Here is a 22138-nt window from a genome sequence, read left to right on the forward strand (position 1 = left end):
ATTTGTTCATGGATCTGAAGATGGCTATCTTTATGATGCCTATTCTCAAAGTGATCTATAGATTTGAAGCAATTCCAGTGAAAATCCAGCAGGCAGTATTTTGGTAAAAATCAACAAGCTGATTTCATTTTTTTGAAACAACCCCAAGATCAAGAGTCTCATACTCTACTAACTGAGCCAGCCATGCACCTCTGGTTTTAAACTTTATACATAAAAATTTCAAAAACACAGACAAAACAATTTTGAGCAAGGAAAAGCAAACTTTGAAGTCTCACAGGACCTAATTTCAAGACTAACTATAAAGTCATAGTAATCCAGACAGTATGTGGTACTGGCAAAAGAATGGACATGAAATCAATGGAACAGACTACAGAGTTCAGAAAAAGACTCATACAAATATAGTCAACTAATTTTTTTCCTTTTCCTTTTCTTTTTTTTTTTATTTTTAGAAAGAAAGAGGAAGGAGAGAAGAGTAGAGGGAGAGAGAGTGAATCCCAGCTCCGCACTGGGCATAGAGCCCAACACAGGCCTCAATCTCACAACTCTGAGATCACAACCTGAGCCCAAATCAAGAGTTGGGTGATTGACTGAGCCATTCAGGCACCCTAGTCCACTAATTTTTGACACAAGTGTATGGACAACCTAATGTTCAAAGGATAATCTTTTCAACAAATAGCTTTGGAACAACTGGATATCCATACAGAAAAAACAAACCTTTACCTAAATCTTTATCACATACAAAAATCATGCTGAAATGGATCATAGACCTTACTGTAAAATTTAAAACTATAAAACTTCTAGAAGAATACACAGGAGAAAATCCAGATGAACTTGTGTCAGGCAAAGATTTATTACAATGAACCCAAAAAAGATGAGCTATTCAAGAAAAACTGGTAAGTTTTGGGATTCATAAATATTTATATATTTTAAAAATCTACTCTTCAAAAAGACACTGTTACAAAATGAAAATAAAACCAGTATCAACTGAAAGAATACATATGCAAAACACATACATGTTAAAGGACTGGTATTTAGAATATAAGTAAAACTCTTAACTCAGTAACGAGAAACTACTCCAATTTTAAAAGTTGGCAGAAGATCTGAACTGACATTTCATTAAATAAGAGATATGGATGTCTGATAAACACGTGAAAAAACAATCACTAATCATTTGGGAAATACAAATTAGGAGATGTCACTGTATATCTAGTGAAATGGCTAAAATTAAAAAACAAAATGCTGACCAGTGTTAACCTAATGCCTAATGCTACCAGGATTAACCTAAAGTTAACATTCACTCTTTTCCCCACCTCTCTCTTTTTTTTTTTTTTAAAGATTTTATTTATTTATTTGCTAGAGAGAGACCAAAAAAGGAGCCCAATGCAGGACTCGGTCCCAGCACCCTGCGATCAAGACCTGAGCCGAAGGCAGTGGCTTAACTGACTGAGCCACCCAGGTGTCCCCCTATTTTGTTTTCTTGATAGCACTTATCATGACCTGAAATTACCTGGTTCTTTTATGTCTCACTCCTCTAGAATGAAAGCATTATAATAGTAGAAATGTTTGGCTTGTTTATTGCTCCTGTCCTTTGGCCTGATTGAGAGCTGGGTAACTGGAGTTGCCCTTGGGTAGAGAGGGGTGGCATAGCTGACTCAGGCTCCCCGGCTTCTGTGGGGGCCCAGCTCTGACCCTTCCATCTGCCTGGATGCTCTGTCCTAAGGTCTCTTTTCAGTGTTTCTTCTCACCATCCTGATCTTAGTACAGAAAGAACATCTCTCCATACAGAGGCTTTACTGCACTGGCTAAGATCTCCAGACACAGATGAAGAAAAGTAGTGAGAGCAGATATCAGAGAGGGAATGCTTTCAGCTTTTCACTACAGTGTCTGCATAAATCAGATGCAAATAGAAGGGAATCTTAATGAGATAAACTCTATCAATATAATCTATGTGGAAAAGCCTTCAGAAGAAGCACTAATCTTATTTTGCAAGAGGAATCATTAAGAGAAACAAATCACGAATATAAGAATTCTAAGAAAGCCTTAAGTAACCATTATTTTCTTCAAAGAAAAAGGAGAATTAAAACGAAGGGTTCTTCAAATAATTTCAGAGCAGACAAGCATCTGGTCTATAGTCATCCCCAAAATATACAAGAGATTTCACACTGGAGACAAACTTTACTAATGTCTGGTCTTGTGGTACACAAGAGAATACACACTGGGCAGAAACTATGAACAAAAAGACTAAAAGAAAGCCTTCAGCAGGATCATTCATTTTACTTCTTACCAGGGCATCCACAATGGGGAGAAAATTCTACAACCACAAATGACTGAGAAAAAGCCTTCAGTAGGAAAGTAAGCTCACAGGCCTATGTGAATACACACAGAGGAGAAACACCATGACTGTGATGAATTCAGAAAAGCCTTCTATGGAAACCTTAAACTTACCAAACATATGCAAGTACATCCTGGGAAGAAAGTCTATGAATGCAATGATTGTGAAAAAGTTTTTAGAAGTCACTCATCCCACGGGAAAAATGTGAGCACACAAACTGAAGAGAAGCTTTATACATATATATAGAATGTGGGAAAGGTTTCAATGATCCCTCTTGCCTTTACATGAGAACTCACACTGGAAAGAGATCTATGAATATACACCATGTGGGAGAGCCTTCAACCCCAAATCTTCCTTTGTTCTACATAAGAGAATTAATACAAAGAAACAAGTCATATGAGTGTTTTATAAGTATCAGTAAAGTTATATCTTTGGAAAAACATGATTAGGTTCCTGTTCTAGGAAAGATGGAATAAACATATTCCACATTTACTCTCCCACTGAATGCAACTTAAACCCTTGAAAGAAAGCAGAGAGCTCACTTCCAGCTTCCTTATAGGACTACAGAGCACTTCCCCTGTCCCACACTTTACCATTACATTACTACTTAGCACAACTCATTTTACCAAGAATGCCATGTCTACCTTTCAGCAGAAACTTAAACGCCATACTAAAAGGCAAAAAATACAATTTGAAGAGAAAGAATATGTGTCAAACCAGAAACAGATATGGCAGGGATGTCAGAATTACCAAACTGTGAGTTTTTAAAATGTAATACTTAGACATGATTCTAACAAAATATGTTTAAGAACTATATGAGGAAAACTACAAAACTCTGATAAAGGAATTTTAAAAGATCTAAATACATGGAAAGATATTTCATGTTCATGGAAAGAAAGAATTAATATTGTCAAAATGTCAGATCTCCCAGGAAATTATTTTGTTAATATTGACAAACTGATCCTAAAGTTTATATGCAGAGGCAAAAGACCCCAAAAGTAAACTCAATATTTGAAGAAGGATAAAAAGTCAGGGAACAGACATTACTGAACTTCAAAACTTACTGCAAAGCCACAGTAACTAAGGCAGTGTCATAGTGGTGAAAGAACAGACAAATAGATTGATATAAGAAAATGGAGAGTCCAGGGATGCCTGGGTGGTTCAGTAGTTAAGTCGCTGCCTTCCGCTCAGGTCATGATCCCTGCGTCCTGGAATCTAGTCCCGATTCGGGCTCCTTGCTTAGCAGGGAGCCTGCTTCTCTCGGCCTCTGCCTTCCACTCTGACTGCTTGTGGGCCTGCCCTTCTGCCTGCTTGTGTGGGTTCTCTCTCTCTCTCTCTCTGACAAATAAATAAATAAATAAAATCTTAAAAAAAAAAAGAAAGAAAGAAAAGAAAATGGAGAGCCCATAAATAGACCCTCAAAACTACGTCAACTGCTCTTTGACAAAGGAGCAAAGGCAATACACTGGAGAAAAGACAGTCTTTTCAACAAAGAGTGCTGAGAAAACTAGACCTCTACATTCAAAAAAAATGAATCTAGACACAGAAGTTACACCCTTCACAAAAAATTAGATTATACACCTAAATGTAGCATGTAAAACTATAAAACTCCTAGAAGGTAACACAGGAGAAAAACTAGATGACCTTGGGTATGGCAGTGCCTTTTTTTCTTAAGATTTTATTTATTTATTTGACAGAGAAAGATCACAAGTAGGCAGAGGCAGGCAGAGAGAAAGGGGGAAGCAGGCTCTCTGCTTAGCAGGGAGCTCAATGCAGGGCTTGATCCCAGGGCCCTGAGATCACGACCTGAGCCAAAGGCAGAGGCTTAACCCAGGTGCCCCTACAGTGACTTTTTCACATACAACCTCAAAAGCATAATCCATGAAAGAAAGACATAATAAGTTAGACATCATTAATTTAAATTTTCAACATTTAAAACTTCAGCTCTGCAAAAGACATATAATAAAAGGCCATTATCCAAAATATACAAACTCAATAAGACGAAAAGCACAGGTAAAAAAGGATAAAAGAGCTGAACAGATACCTCACTAAAGAAGACATTTAGATGGCAAATAAGCACATGAAAACATTATATGTTACCAGAGAATTACAAATTAAAACAACAATAAGGTAACCACTACATACTTACTAAAACAGTCAAAATCCCAAACACTGACAACACCAAATGCTGACATGGATACAAAGCAATAGGAACTCTCATTCATTGCTGGTGGGAATGCAAAATGGTATAGCCACTTTGGAAGACAGTGTGGCAGTTTCTTACAAAACTAAACATGATCTTACAATTCAGCAATTGTGCTCCTTGGTATATACCCAAATGAGTTGAAAATATATTCACACTAAAACCTGCACATGCATGTTTATTGCAGCTTTATTCATAATTGTCAAAACTTGGAAACAACCAAGATGTCCTTCAGGAGATGAATGGTAAATAAACTATGGCAGATCCAGGAAACAGAGTATTATTCAGCAGTTAAAAAAAAAAAAAAAAAGAGCTATCAAGCCATGAGATTGCAGAACCTAACATGCACAACACTAAGTGAAAGCAGCTAACTGGGAAAGGGGACATACTACATGATTCCAATAGAATGACATTCTGGAAAAGGCAAAACTATGGAAACAGTAAAAAGATTAGTGGTTCCCAGGGATTGGGGGAGGGAGGGATGAATTGCCAGAGCATAGAAGATTTTTAGGGCAGTGAAACTATGATATTATAATGGTAGACACATGTCAGTATACATTTGTCAAATCCCATAAAAAGTTCAACAAGAGTGAACTCTACTGTAAACTATGGACTTTGGGTGATAATATGTTCAGGTAGGGTCATCTATGATAAACAACGTAACAGTTTGGTGAGGGATACAGATAATGGGGGAGGCTCTACACATATGCGTCCAAGAGCCATCAGGGAACTCTTTGTACCTTCCACTCAGTTTTGCTATAAACCTAAAACTACTCTAAAATATACAATTTATTTTTAGAAATTTTAAATGTACAAACAAAACAAAACAAAAGAATGCACAGAGTAGCTATCTGAGGACTGAAAAAGAAAATAGCAGTGGTAGGACTGGGAAAGGAGCACAGAGTATGCAGTTCCACTGAAGTGGTGATGAACTTACCATGTTTCTTCCTCAGGTACTACCTGACCAGGACACTTAAAACTCAGAACTGTATACCAGGTAAGAAAGAGCTCCAATAAAATTTCTCCCTAGTGGGCCCAAACTGGTCTGAGAGACTAGGGAAAGCCCTCTTTTCCTCCTTATCTTCTATATCAATGTCCAGACAAATCTTTGTCAGCAGCTACACAGAGATGGTACAGGTGACTGAGCAGGCACCTAACACTCTGCGAAAAGAAACCCTTTTCTCTAACTCCAAGAATTGTGAGCCCACTAGTTTGTGGTAAATCCTCCCTCTCTATGTCCTTTTATCTTGATCTAGATACAAACCATTACAGTCATTGAACACCAGAATGGGAAAACCAGAGTCTGTTTTTTTAGCAAGAGTGCTGGGAAAGGAGGGAGCTGGAAATTGTTCATAAGACTGGTGTAAGAAGGGATATCAAGAAAACAATCCCATAAAGCTGTATATGAACTTCTGGGTTTATCTAAGAGCTCTCTCTGTGTGCATGGATCTGACCCTAAATAGCACACACGGGCTTTGAGAACAGAACAACAAGATGTACCACTACTCTGATCCAAGAATGGACACTGGTCACACACATGGGACCCATCTCAGTAGTACTCCAAATGCTTAGAAAACAGAACTGACACTGGAAACACAGCCCCCACAGGAACTGTGTCCTGAACAAATTCTGCTTGACTGGCCACTAACCACACAAAAAACAACATTCTCCATAGGATTTAAATAAAAACCACAGTCTCATAGATAATATTTAAAATGTTCAGAACATAATCCAAAATTATGACATATGAAGGAATAAGAAAATCTCAACATAAGGGGAAAAAATCCATAAACAGCATTCCTGAGATTACAAAGATGTTAGAATTAAAATCAAAGACCTTAAAGCAACTATAAAAAAAAAAAAAAAATGCTTCAGTAAGTAAAGGCAAATATTCTTGAAATATTTGAAACAGAAAAATAGGAAGTCTCAAATCCAGTGTGTATTTTACATATACAACACATCTTGCTTCAGACCAGCCACATTTCAAGTGTTTAACAGCCACATGTGGCCAATGACTACTGTACTGCCCAGTGAAGTTCAAGACCTACATCCAGAACTAAGTTCAATTAGTCTCTAAGGTATAAGGTAAAAGTGGATCCAATCACTAAACGCTGGAAAGATCCTAGGGTGATGACTCTTATCACATTGCCATTCAACTCATCTATTTGCCCAGTGCAGAGGATAGACAAATCTTTTTTTTTTTTTTTAAGATTTTATTTATTTATTTGACAGAAATCACAAGTAGATGGAGAGGCAGGCAGAGAGAGAGAGAGGGAAGCAGGCTCCCTGCTGAGCAGAGAGCCGGATGCGGGCCTCGATCCCAGGACCCTGAGATCAAGACCTGAGCCGAAGGCAGCGGCTTAACTCACTGAGCCACCCAGGCGCTCGAGGATAGACAAATCTTGAAGACAGTGTATTTCTGTAACTTGAGAGCCGGATGCGGGCCTCGATCCCAGGACCCTGAGATCATGACCTGAGCCGAAGGCAGCGGCTTAACCCACTGAGCCACCCAGGCGCTCGAGGATAGACAAATCTTGAAGACAGTGTATTTCTGTAACTTATTCAGGTTGTGACTCCCACTGCTGCTACTATTTTAGATATGGGTTCTTGCTAAAACAAATCAGCATATCCCTAACACCTGGTTTGCAGTTATTGACCTGAGAATGAGATCATCAGATGCAGTATGCATTCAGGGTCAGCTATATATTTTCACTGTCCTACCTTCCATTAATTCTCCTGCTCTAGGTAATAATCTTAACTGTCCCTCAATTTCATAGGATACTATTGCTGTACTACTATACTGATAATTTCATGATGATTAAACTTGGGGAATAAGAAGCAGCAACTACTAGATACTGTGGTAAAACATGCTTGCCAGAGAGTGGGAAATAAATCTTACCAAAAGTCAAGAGATCTTCCACACTGTGAAATTTCTGTGAGCCCTATGGTCTTAAGCAATTCAAAATACCCCTTCCAAGGTGAAGAAGTTGCTGTATCTACTCTCCCTTACTACTGAGAAAGAAGTACAATGCCTAGTAGACCACCTTGATTTTTTTTAAGCACCCTGTACCTCACTGGGTTATGCAACTGCGAACCATTAACCAACACTGCTGGATGTGAGAGAGGACCAGAACAATAGAAGGCTTTGCAATAAATATGGGCTACTTTGTCCCTCGGGTTGTATAACCAACCAGTTCTGATGTTTGAAGTTTCTGTGGTAGTCAGAGCTCTTGCATTGTTATTGCAGAACTTTAGGCCAACCTCAGGGAAGACCTCCAGTACTTTGTAAAAGAAAAAAAAAAAAAAAAAAAAACAAAACCCTATGCCATCCTATCTGTGTAAACAATGACTATCCTTTCTTGAAAATTAGCTTTTGCCTTACCATAGGACCTCAGAATGAATGCATGTGACCTCAGCAGCCCATCATGAACTAAGTATTGTTGAAACAAGAAATCAATATGCTTGGGTGTATACTACAGCACTTCACCAGCAAAAGGAAGAAGTATACATGAGATTAGGCTTGAGCGGTCCTGAAGGCACAAATAATTTGCATAAGCAAGTGGCCCAGATGCCCAAGGTTCCTACTCTTGCTATAGCTTCTTTTCACTTAATCTGGTAAATTCTCTATAACCATCTCACTGAAGAAAAAAAAAAAAATCAGGCCTGTTAACTGATAGTTCTGCAAGATAATAGCACACCAGAGATGACAACACTACAACCCCACTTTGTGGTAGTCTTAAAGGACATTAGTGAAGGGAAACCCTTCCAGGGGCAGAAATTGGAACATGGTACCTAGTTGTTTACTTTGCCTTGGAGAAGAGATGACAGAGGAACTGACTCATGGAGAGTGTTTAATGGATATTCAGAGATTTGAAAGGAATAACTGCAAAACTAGTGACAAGGAAATCTGGAGATGAGGTATATGAATAGACCCTTTGAAAGAGCACAGAATATGGAGCAATTTATGTCCCATGTGAATGCTTACAAAAAGCAAACAGCAGAGAAGGTGCTTAACACAGCAGATTAGATGACCTATTTGGGGGAGACAGTCAGTCTTCCTACTCAGTCACACTAACCTTGCACAAAGGGCCCATTAACAAAGTGGCCATGCTAGCAGGGATGGAATTTATACATGGGCTCAGCAATATGGACTTCCACTCACCCAGGCTAACCTGACCATAGCCACAGCTGAGTATCCAACATGCCAACAGTCCATGCTTACACTGAGGATGAGGTAGGTGTATGCCCCCAATATATGGTACCATTCACGGGATGATCAGCCAGTTATCTTCCTACTCATTTCTAGCTCCAGGTAATTTCCTCTTTCTTAACAAATCAACTATGAATTTAAAATAAATATTCTTTAATAGAATGAAGGTTTTCAGGTATTCTTAGTCTGCCCCCTTGTGGGAACCAGCTCTTTAAACTCTCACTAGGAATAAGACTTACTAATAAATCCAAACTGCATCTCAAATAAAACAAAACAAAGAATATATTTGCTCAATAATAACTTTATCCCAGGCTTTACTAACAGGTCTCTTGTTCACCTTTTGTTATTCGACTTTGTATGGCCCTTAATTAAAGATTATGAAGTTTTCCAAAGAGGTTTTATGATTTTTATCTCTTGCCAAAAAAGATGTTTGGAAAAATACCTTTTCCAACTTTTTTAGTTGTCATGCTTTTATTCCTTTTCTTTCATGAACATGGATAAGCAAGGAGAGGCTTCTACAATGTTTCTAGTGTTAACTAGGCCAATTTTCATAATGTAAGTAGGATACTTAGTATGTTCTGACACAAAATGTGCTTGGGGTTGCAAATTCCAAGAGTTTAAGGTGTTATTAGACAAAATGATTATGAATCACTCTGAAAGTCTGAACACTCATATATGAGGAAATGGTGAAATAAATTATGGGTTGCTTATGCTGTGAACCATTATACCGATTTTTTACAATTAGAACTTAAGTATGCTCCTGAGCGATGGTCATGCTAACTGGGGGATAATGAACTAAAATTGCATTTTATTTTTAAAAATCTTCAAACTAATACACACACCCATCCATACAGACACACCTCTACATTTGCCAATAAGAACTCAGGGAAAAAACATGAAAGGATACAGACTGAATGTAGTTAATATTAGTTACTTTAGGGTAGTAGAAGGAAAAGAAGCCTTAACATGTTCTTTTTAAATATCTAAATTGTTGGTAAAAAGTAATATTTTAATTAGTAAAATTATTATAACTCATATTAAAAAAAGCATGACTAATATATGTAAATACATTCTGACACATCCCTAGAGGCCCAAGATAATAAGAAATTGTTTGCTAAAAGGCCAATTTCAAGTTTAAGTCTATGAAAAATGAATGTTATACAAAGAATAATCAACATGAAGTTAAATTTCAGAATTGCAGGACTAGCAATAAAGGCACTTTAGAGGGATTTATCATTTAAGGTCAGATCTTTCATTCTAGGTCTTATCCAACCACCAACAAATTTAATTTTAAATATCAGAACAGAAGGGTTCTAAGTACATGCTACCAACAAAGCTGATTTGAAACTTCTGGTGTAGATTAGTATAAAGCTTGAAATATTTTCCTACTGAAAATAATACCTACTTCAGAGCATTATTCTGAGAATTAAATGAGGATTAAGTAAAAGCACCTTGCCCAGAGCCTGGCACATATGTATAATTAATTTACAACCTATGTTGAAAACTAAGTGATTTTTTTATCACAATGATAAACCACTAAAACAATAAAAAATTTTGTTCATTAGTGATCCACTATAGTGACACTTACAATGATACAAAAACGACACATTAAGTGCTGAAATAATTTTCCTTATCAATTTATATAATTAAACAGTTGGCTTAATAAAGAAATCTTTAACTTACCAGCTTGAAAAATAATCTGTGTATGTTTTAAGAGCATGAACATCTCATTTCTTCTATATATTTTACATATTAGCAAGGAAAGAAAAATAATCAGAACACATCAGATTTGACCATTTACTGTATTATTACTATAAATGCATCAACATGTACTAATCAAATAAAACTGATAATGAGATAATGAGAATCATGCAAAGTTAAGCCCTGTACAGTTTCCCAGTCTTCCAGCATAAGCTGGTCATAAGCATTACTACATCAATACACATTTTGTGTATCAGAGCCTAATATCAGCTTAATGCTATTCTTGTAAAAGTAAATAAAAATTGGGTTTCACTCACATCACATTGGTTCATGCATTTATTTAATGTCCAGAACGAAGTAAGTTCTGTTTATATATGACCTCTTATGAAAAACTCATCTGCTGCAGAAAATGGAGCTAGTACACCAAAACCAATACTGATAAGTAACACATGAAATACAGAACTAGAATTCCTAGAACTGATGGTCAAATTGATGACCTAACTGCAAGACAGTAGCACTGTGCTAGATGCAAAGATCCTACTAGATAATGAACTCCTAAATTACATGGAAAAAAAAGAGATTCAACAGATAAGACTAAATAATATATATAATATATACATATTGTATATATAAAAATAATAAATAATATAAATAATAATTAATAATTAAATAATAAATAATTAATATATCCCAATTACATACAATATGTTATACTGGAAAGCAGAAAATATCCACCCAACCTCAGAAGTTTAACAGGCACAATCATACTCCAAGAGCCTCATTTCACAAATTAATGTTAGCTGATAGTCTGATAAACCTCCTACACTCAACAACAACAAAAATTTTTTAAGATTTATTCATGTATTTATTGATTTGAGAGAGAGTGAGCAAGAGAGCACAGGAGCAGTGGCAGAGGGAAAAGCAAACTCCCCTGCTGAGGAGGGAGTCCAGCTCCGGGCTCAATCCCAGGACTGACCTGAGACAAAGGCAGGCAATTTACTGAATGAGCCACTCAGTGTCCCTCAACACAATTTCTTCGCTACTTTACTTGTTTAGTCATGTTAAGTAACAGAAGTGAATACTGGATCCATTATGTAGCCTGGGAACATCCATATATCTTACCAAGCACCCTAAGTGCTACTTCTTCAATCTTTCATTCAACAAATACTGACAAATTCATATATGCAAGTGTTCTAGGGCAAGTGTAGTGAAGAAGATGAAGTATGCTCAAATGAAACTTACTTTCTAGTAATTGAGACAACAACAAAACAAGTAAATGAATAAATAATTATTTTCAGGTAGTGATAAACACTATGAAGGTTAGGGTCTAGGGTATTTGGTATGATGGTCACAGAAGGCCTCTTTGACTTAAGCAGAAATCTACAGCCCTTTATTCAAGAAAGAACAAGTATAAAGGCCTTAAAAAGAAAACACTCTTAACATGTTTAAACAAAAAGTCCAGCAGAAAGGAAACAAAGTAGAAAACGGAGGGAGTGGGAGGGCACAGATTTAGAGTACTAGGAAAAGGGCAATTCGGATAGGATTCTACAGGGAGTGATAAAGGCTGGAGTTTATTCTGAACGTGATAGAAGGCTACTGAGGAGTTTTACTTCAAGTCTGGGGAAATATATGATTTGATCTGTATTAAGAAGAACACTCTAGCTATCACAAAGACAACAAACTATTACAGACTATTAGGAAAGAAATGAGGGTAGCTGAGACTAAAATGGCAACAGAGGTAGGGTGGAATGACAAAGGAGTATTTTAAAAAGAAAAATTCTTAAAGCATAATAAAATAAAACAAAAAGCCAATAATAGAAGATAAATGTTAAGAAATCCATGGAAGACAGAAACTAGATGCATTTGGAGTGAGGAAATTATAGCCCAGAGCATGTGTAGGAGGGTAACTGTGAAAGATGAGTGTTTCCAGGTCTGTTTTAAGCACAGAAGCAGTAGATTCAAGGAGCAGAAGTGCCCACGGGCAGCAGTCTGAATGAGAGGAGCAGGACTGGACTCACTGCAAGGAGTCAGGCATCTCCCATCTCCTACATTTTATAAGCAGAAGACATCACAGGTCTCTGCCCCAAGCTAGAGCAGGGAGTGTGGTCATGTCTGAGTCAGAATCCACTATACCTGAGAAACAGATCAGAGGCCAAGCTAGTCAGTCAGCACATGGGAAAGAGCTATCACGCCCCTAGATAAGACATCTCACCAGACCCTTTACCTTACCGTCTGCTGTTATCATGGGAGAAGAGACACTAAATGGAAACTGAATTCACGATCAGGCAGGGCAGGTCACCAAGCATTATGCAACTACAGATGCCTATCAGCTGTTTAAAACTAGTATTTGTTCCCAAAAGACTGCCATCTGTTTTGGTAAGTTGATATTTATGGCATATTAACTTGGAAGTAATTTGAACATCACCCCTTCAGAGAGGCAAACACAAAATAAAATAAAACCGAAGAGCTCTAGTCCTGGGTTAAGATGGAATAAGCACACTCCACCTTAACTGAATGTAACTAAAACTGGTGAATGTAAATGAAAACCCTGGAAAGTAGAACAGCAATCTGAAGACTCTGAAAAATAAACAGTAGCAGGCACACTGTGGAAGGAAAGGAGAAATTGAAAGACAACCAATTTAGTTGCACATTTTCTACTGTTTTTAATGCCCCCAAACTCTGAACTCAAAGGAAATCCAAATCCTGGAATAGCAGAGCATGGATGAAAAGAAAGATGCAAGAACAAGTCTTCTCTACCTGATTAGGCAGTATCAATGAGGGGGTGAGGGCAGCAACTCAGGGAACTAAGGGAAAATCCCCCGGCTTTTTTTTTTCTTTTTACCTTTTTCTTCCAGCTCCACCCCCCAGACAAACTTATTTCACTATTGGCAGCTTTCACTGAGGAGAGACTTAAGTCTCTGAGGGAGCGGAATCCTTTTGACCAGAAGAACACAAGCCTAAGGAGTATGATATAACTGAAAGAAATAAATCAATCCATACTTAAAAACTGAGATTTCAATATTCCTCTCCTACTAACTGAAAGGATGAGCAGACAGAAAATCATCACAGGTAGAGAAGACATGAACAACACTATCAATCAACTTGATCAGATTGATATTTATGGGACCTTCCATCGCAGAAGAGTAAAATATGCATTCTTTTTAAGTGCATACTGAACATAAGATCATTTCCTGGAGCTTAAAACAAGTTTCAGTGAAAAGTGATTCAGCTCAAAGAAAGGGTTCTTTGATGATAATGAAATTAAATTGGAAACCAATATAAGAAAGATATGGAAAAATCCACAAATATTTGGAAACTACATCAACACACTTCTAAATAACACAAGTTAAAGAAGAAATCACAAGGGAAATCAGACAGTATTTCAAACTAAATGAAATCATACTCATCAAATTCTGTGAAATGCAGCAAAGGTAGAACATAAAGCAGTATTTTAAAGATTTTATTTATTTATTTGTCAAAGAGAGAGGGAGAGAGAGTACAAGCAGGCAGAATGGCAGACAGAGGCAGAGAGAGAAGCAGGCTCCCAGTTGAGCAAGGAGGCTGATGCGGGACTCGATCCCAGATCAGGACCTGAGCCGAAGGCAGCAGCTTTACTGACTTGAGCCACCCAGACATCCCCATTGTGGGAAATTTTATAGCACTAAAATTCCTATACTAAAGAGAAAGTTCCAAACAACCACCTTAGCTTCCACTCTAAAAAACTAGAGAAGGAAAAAAAAAATTAAACCCAAAGCAGCAAGAAAAAAGGAATACAGAGTAAAGCAGAAATCAATGAAATACAGAAGAGGAAAGCAGCAGAGAAAATAAATGAAAACTGAAACTGATTCTCTGAGATCAATAAAACTGATAAATCTCTTCCCAGAATGATCAGTTCAAAGAGAAAGAATACCCAAATTACCAATATCAGGAATGAAAGAGGTGACATCACTGAAGATCCACAGATTTTAAAAGGTTACTCAAGAAAAGATAATTCAAATAGTCATACTTTATTCAAGAAATTTAATTTGTATCTTAAAACTTTCCATAAAGAAAATTCCAGGCCCAGATGGTTTCTCTGAAAAAGTCTGTCAAACATTTAAGGATGAAATAATACTAGTTCTATACAAAATATTCTAGGAAAATTGAAGTGGAGGAAATACTTCTCAACTTTCTACTTATTCTAGGAGGCCAGCATTACTCGGTTACCAAAATCAGATAAAGGCATCGTAAGGAAAGAAAACTAAAGGTCAATATCCCACTTGAACATAGAGGCAAAAATAATAAAAATTGTTTTAGCAAATCAAATCAACTGTACAAATAAAAGCCACATACACCATATTTGCTCACTGGTCCAAATCAAATAATGGAAATATTTGTACCACACTGGAGTAAAGTGATTAGACGGGCATAGACATCAGCTACCCCAGACCTTGCCCCAAGGACTAAGGACTTACTCTGAAGAATATCTTCTTTCCCACACATTATTTGTTTTCCCTTCAATTTAGGACTTCTTTTTCTAACTTACTATTTTATGTATTTATCACCAATCAACCCTAAACCTTTTGCTAATTGTTTAAAAATTTTCTGAAGAGAATTAATGCCGCAGGTTTCTACCAATCTCATTTTCGCAAGATAACTCTTCTGGAGACTTCTAACATACTCCAATTTGGTTTGGTTGTCCTCTCTCCCTGTTCTCTCACTGTCATTCTAAAGACTTCTCTACCTTTTTCCTTGGTTGAATTTCCTATTTCCTATAACCCATCTCTTTCATTTATTTGTCCGACTTTCTCATTTTGATGGATCATATCCTAAAGAGTCCTAAGAAAGGGCATAAGGCAGGCAAAACAACAACAAACCAAAAAACCTACATGTCTTAAAAGACTATTAGTTTATTTCTGTAAGAATATTAATAATGGTTCTATTACTTCTCTCTGCAAAATTTCTCTAAGTTGCTTTATTTTATTTATTTTAATCTCTATCTTTCATACATTAGGTTTCCTCAAATATCTAAAGTAACCCTTGGCTAGTTGCTAATATTTAAGATAACAGGACTAAAAGGCTAACTGAGAGCTTTGATAGATAGAGTGAACTGGCTGGGCTGTTTTTTTTGTTTGTTTTGTTTTGTTTTTTAAGTAATCTCTGATGGCTACATTTTATGGCTTTCTCTTTAGTCAGAGTCTTCAGAAAAGACTATGCCAACCTCCTGCCTGAAATACGAAAGCCCAACTGCCAGTATCCTAGTGCCAGTAGAATAAAGACAGCTGGAAAGCAATTGTCCTATTTTCAGTAGAGAACTGTCCTCAACTGTGCCTGGTAGATGTCTCCCAGAGAATCTCTATTTTGTTCCAAAGAATACATTTCTGAGTTTTGCCAAGGTTAAGAGTAGGGGCTTGGGCACCTGCCCAGCTAACTGGTTAGCTAATTTTGAGGAAGAGGTCTCAGGGATCAAAGGCTTCCTCAACTGACTTTCCGCTAATCTTCCTTTCACCTCCATCTCGACATGCCACCATTCTCGAGTGTTTTGAGCCTTCTGGAGGTTGTTTTCCTGATTTTCTCCGCTATTGAGCTTAGGGTTCAGTTTTTAATTATTCATATACTCTCCAGTTTCTAAAATTGTGTTGATGTTGGCTTTTCTCCAGTCCCCCTTTACTGATCGTTTAGCAGGTTTCTGCAAGGAGCAAATGTAGAAATGTGTTTATTCCATCTCTTTACTGCTGAAATACATTCAGCTCATTATACATGTATTTTTATGTCTGCTGTCTAAATAAAGAGACACTACAAACAAAATTTCCAAGAAGGTAAGAAACATTTAACTATTTAACATTTAACTATTAGTTAACTCTGATGATGTAACTCTGTAACTCTAAAACAGTAACTCTGAAACATTTAACTATTAGTTAACTCTGATGATGACACAATTCCTGGTAATTTCTGATTGAGATCAGGTAGTGTGCTCAAGGTCACAGAGATCACGGATTTTGCTGTTATTAGGTTCAGCTTTTGTTTCTGCTGTTTTCTTGAAGATTTTATTTGAGAGAGAGAGAGAGAGAGGGAGGGAGAGGGAACAAATGGGGGAAGGGCAGCGAGAGGGGGAGACTCTCCCCCTCCCCCAACGCTGAGCAGGAAGCAGGATGCAGGGCTCAATCCCAAGACCTCAGGTTTATGACCTGAGCCAAAGGCAGGCACTTAACTGACTGAGTCACCCAGGTGCCCCTCTGCTTTTGTTATTAAAACTCAACTACACTCATTGATTTGAAAAATATTTTAACTGACACAGCCTAAGGGTCTAAGATAAATGAATAATTCCCGTATCTGCATCTGTGACATTTAATACAAATTATGATATTTAATAAAATTAGTATAATTTTTTTCTATTAATTTCTACTAATTTTATTTTTAGGGTCTTTCATACATGTACTCATCTTCTTTCTTTTCCCCCAACCCAGGTTTATTGAGATATCACTGACATATATAACATTATGAAAATTTAAGGTGTACAATGTGTTGATTTGATATGCTTATATACTATAATTCATTTTAACTTCTTATTTCATATAAAAATATGTTTAAGGGGAAAAAGGGAGACAAATTCCTGATAAAATACCACGCATATTATTTAAAAATGAATAAGTACTAGTACAAGTTAAAATTTCCAAATCAACCTGCATATATTATTCCTCTTTTTATTCTGCAACAAAGAATTTTTTAAAAACAGCACAACTCGGGGAACCTGGGTGGCTCAGTTAGTTAAGTGCCTGCCTTTGTTTGGCTCAGGTGGTGATCTCAGGGTCCTGGGATAGAGCCCCAGGTTGGGCCCCTTGCTCAGCAGGGAGCCTGCTTCTCCCTCTCCCTCTAACCCTTCCCCCACCGCTTGTGCTTTCTTTCTCTCTCTCATATAAATAAATAAAATCTTTAAAAGATAAAAATAAAGTAAATAAAAACACAACTTTAAAACTTGGGTAGAGCAAACTTGGAGAAAAAAGGTAAGAAGATTATGGAACAAAAGAACCAGGAACTTTTACAGGATAAAAACACCATACATTTGTAAATCAAAGCTTTATTTTCTTTGTAAGTAAAGATTCTCTAAGAATCATACATGACTGCCTTAAGTTTTATAATATATTCATCAATTTGGGTTCTCAACTCCATTCTCTTAGTGGTCATTTCATTCATTCAGCAACATTTATTTAGTAACTACTACATGCCTGGTACTTATTCCTGGTACTGGAAATACAATAATGAAAAAAAAAAGACAAAAATCTCTACAATCATGAAACATTCATTCTAGTTTTGGACAGAGAAAATAAAATAAATACAGAGGTGATAAGTACTATGAAGAAAAAGAATGTGGGGGCACTAGTCATACAATTTTAAACAAGTTAATTAGGAAAGGCCTATATGAAGATTTCACTGATACAGGATGTTTTTACCTAGTTTGGAAGTTGTCACTTCAAAAACCAGTCTACGGCATATAATAAATTTTAAACAGAAAAGGAAAATAATTAGTAAGGTCCTAATTTAAAATAGCAATTATAAACAAAAACCATTTCTTCTGAGAGAGCTAAAACAAGAAATATTGTGCTGACGAAACCTTAAAAAGCCAGCGTGCTGATACAAATGCTACTGTTAAAATTTACTTTTGGTTATATTCCAAAAGTGATATCCAGATATATATCACAATGTTCCTAAACTACTTAAAATCTTATTATGGTTTTACCATTTAAAAAATTATATGAGAACATGTTTCATTTTACCTTGAATAAATGATATCACAGAACTTTTAGACTGCAACATTTAAAGCCCTAAAGGAGAAACCAGAATACCTAAACTAGACCCAGGGAAAACCCCAAACCTAAGATAAAGTACTAGAAAGGAACTGACATCTTTTCTTTTTAATTTAATAATAAATTTAATGAAAGCTTACCTTGGCCAGAGCGGCTTTGCCGAGAGTCTACACTTGACTGTCTTCGATCCTGTGGTTCTTCGCTCCCTCCATCTATATACAAGTAGAAAGGGCATAAGCAAATAGATAATGGAAATGATGTAGTATCTTCTACGGTACCATTTGTATCTTAAAACTACAACATCTGGGGGCACTTGGGTGGCTCAGTTGGTTTTGTGTCCAACTCCTGATTTCAGGTCAGGTCATGATCTCAGGGTTGCAGAGTTGTGAGATCAAATTCAGCACTGGGTTCTGCACTCAGCAGGGAGTCTGCCTAGATCCTCTCTCTCCTTCTCCCTCCAACCCTCCAACCCCACACATACTCTCTCTCTCTCACTCTCTCTCTCTCTCAAATAAATAAATCTTTAAAAAAAAAAAACCTATAATATCTAACATTTGTTCTCATTTTTTACAATCTCAATTATTAAAATATTTGAGAAGACTTTTTCCTATATAAACCAAATGTTCTTACCCATATTTTTGTGAGGACAGTTTACACTCCCCTCTGGAAATGTAAAGAAAGTCAAGGTGTTCTTTCCCTATTCCCATACACATACACTCTACTTTGCATGAAATGAATAATGTTATCAAACTCGAAATTCACTCACAGATTCCAGTATTGAAACCTTGGTTTAAAGATTTAAAGCAACGTCTAAATTAATTACAGCTGCCTGTTTGAAGTATGTCAAACAATTCCTTGGGCTCTATGTTTTACTAATAAAAATTACATTTATATGTCTCATAAGTTATAATAAGAAAATTATATAATACATGAAAGAACAATGTAAATCAGTAACAGAAAAACTCAGAAATGAAGAGACAGAAACCAAAAAAGAACTAGAAATAAAACAAAAATCCTTCCAGTACTAAAGACTGAACTATAAGAAAATAAACAAATAAACATAACAAAAGAACTTAAAAGAAAAAGAAAGAGTTGGGGTCCCTGGGTGGCTCAGTTGGCTGAACCCATCCAATGACTCTTGATTTCAGCTCAGGTCATGATCTCAGGGTCCTGGGATCAAGCTCAGTGGGGAATCTGCTCTCTCTGGTCTTGAGATCACAATGATGTTTTAAAAGCAACACTAAACTAACTGGTCACCTTCTGAGGAAGACAGGAATCCAGTTCATTATCTTGAAATCTGGGAAAAAGGAAAGAACCAAGCAATTTATCCTGTATTTCCTATATAAATTGTACTGGTACTCAAAGAGTACATAAGTGAGATCTTCTATAAAATCATTCCAGATAATAAATGGGAACCAAAAGAAAAAATCATAATATCACCATTTCATAATGAACTAATAGCTCCAGAGGCACTGAGCATCAGTGATTAATAACATTAAAAAGGAGTAAAAACCAGATATTATATGCCCCTTGATGATAGGAGCACAACAGCTACAGTTTTCGGTCAAACCCCTGAATCTATCAGTTTTCAGGAAAAGCAAAAGACAGAAGAAAATGTTGAATTGTTCCTGAGCACACAACAAAATTCAGATTGTGGGAAATTTTACAGGACAAATAATTAAACAAAAGAAAAAGATGAAGTACTATGCAGTCCTAAATTATTGTGGAATAAACTTTCTTTTTTTTTTTTCTTTAAATATTTTATTTATTTATTTATTTTATTATTGACAGGGAGAGAAAGCACAAGCAGGGGGAGTGGGAGGCAGAGGGAGAGGGAGAAGCAGGCTTCCCGCTGAGCAAGGAGCCTGATGTGGGATCCATTCCAGAACCCTGGGATCATGACCCGAGCTTAAGGCAGATGCTTAACTGACTGAACCACACAGAAGACCCAACATTGATTTTATCAAAATACAAAACTATATCAGGAATCTATGGCACCTTAAATCAGGATGTGTAAATATAGTATTAGTCAATTTTTCTTCCTAGTAACTAACTTTGTATGCAAGTATCTTCCTTGGAAATCAATTACAATGAGCAACATTAATATCCAGGCAGGTCTTAAATTTTCATTTTTCTAATTTTTTTATGAAGATAAAATTACATATATAATCTGTTTTAACATCAAAACATGCTCTTAAAGTATGTGAGAAGTAATATGAATAAAACATTGATATGTCCCCTTATCAGGACTGTCTTCCTAAACAGTAAGAGGCAAAACAAAACGAAACAAACAAAACAAAACCTAGGCTTCAAACAGTATTTTTGCATGATTTGTGGAATGTCAGGGTATCAATAAAACAATCCACAGGAAAAATACAAGCAAGAAATGGCTTAAGACAGTTTTGAGTTAGCCAGGCAGTGAATTCCAAGACAAAAAACAAATCACAATTTTGATACCATCATAATCTAAAATATTTTAACTGCCTAAATTTTCAAAATTAAATCAGAAATACATTGCAGTCAATTTGAGCAATTCACTCTTTTAAGACTGAAACCCTGTAACTATCCATGTCTTACTCCAGTGAAGACTGAGCCTAAGAGTTGAGATTAACTCTCAGGTAAAAGTAAACAGTTAAAGATTTTTTAAGAAGAATAAACTCACCACTTTCCCAAGATGATGTAGGAAAAAAAATTTCAACCTCTTTAAAAGTGTTTGTGGTATGCTTACGGAACCAATGAATCCATTATCCAAAATAGCAAGACTACAATGACATACAGTACTTCAAATGTTTTTGCTTTGCTTAACACACAATTCCTTCAGTACAGATAAGACCTCCCACGCAGGACACTTACATCTACATTTATGGACAAAACAGAAGACCTTCAGTCATCCAGCAAGTCAAGTTATTTGCATAAGACTCATTACCTCACCCCAGGGTGTAGAAGGTAGGACTGGGCTGCGTCTATGAAGTAAGAATTTACTCATCAAACTTGAGTTAAAGACTTACTTCAGATATGCTGTGAACTTCCCAGAGGAAAACCCTCTGTTGTAACAGATACAGATAAAAAAAGAAAAGACCTGACTGTCCAACTAAAGTGCTAGCTTTCAAAACCAGACCTTAAGTTTCCAGGATTTAAGATAATCAGCAGAGAACATTTATTTTTTTTTTAACTGAATACTGAGTTAAATCCAGCAAGTAATATAAAACAATATACTTTTAATACTGAGAAACATGAATAGATTTCCTATTCCCCATTATTTCAAAGGGGAAAATGTCACTGAGAATTTACCTCACAGGGTAGACAGCTTTCAACTGAAGTGTATTAAAGCACTGAAATACACCTGGTAAAAAAATACCAACCATATCGGGATATTTAGTATGCACTGATCTCTATGAAGGTACTTAAGTTAGAGAAAGTCTAATAAGAAAGTGCCTGAACAATTCCAAGAAAAATATTTTCTTTCCTTTAAGAAGGGGATACTTTAAATGATTCTTCTTTTCAGCCCAGGATCAAAATATTAGAGTTGAAAAATTAGTAATTTAAGTAACCTTGAATTTGGTAAGCCAAGCTCATCTTTAGTGTTTTCAGCTAAATACTGTGCTAGAATAACAGATTAGTTTTATGAATAAAAATTTTGAGTTTGTTGCTTTCAACCTTTCTTTGGTAACTTAAATATAAAACCCTAATAGAAGGCATGGAAGGGGTATTAAAACTGAATAGAATACAATACAAAGAGATTAAAGTTTTACTATTCAAGTATAAAGTCTGGTGCTTTTTACTAATCAAGCATGAATTTGTAAGAACTATATACACTTAAGGCCAACAAGGCAGACATGAATTGGAAGATACGAATGGAATTTTTTTAAAGTGCAAAAGAAAGGACTAGGAACATAAGCTAGACTTAT

General features: G+C 36.3%; 1 protein-coding gene across 6 annotated transcripts in view; it reads right to left on the reverse strand.

The window, feature by feature from the left end:
• Window positions 1–22138, reverse strand: part of TANC2 (tetratricopeptide repeat, ankyrin repeat and coiled-coil containing 2) — a 365238-nt gene that overhangs the window by 246368 nt on the left and 96732 nt on the right. For all 6 annotated transcript variants that reach the window (XM_059379772.1, XM_059379770.1, XM_059379769.1 and 3 more), the window contains exon 3: window positions 18371–18442. In XM_059379772.1, coding sequence (XP_059235755.1) covers window positions 18371–18442 — 72 coding nt within the window. The remainder of the gene's footprint in view (window positions 1–18370; window positions 18443–22138) is intronic.

The sequence above is a fragment of the Mustela nigripes genome, chromosome 16 (assembly GCF_022355385.1).
Source record: "Mustela nigripes isolate SB6536 chromosome 16, MUSNIG.SB6536, whole genome shotgun sequence".
Taxonomy (NCBI): Eukaryota; Metazoa; Chordata; class Mammalia; order Carnivora; family Mustelidae; genus Mustela; species Mustela nigripes.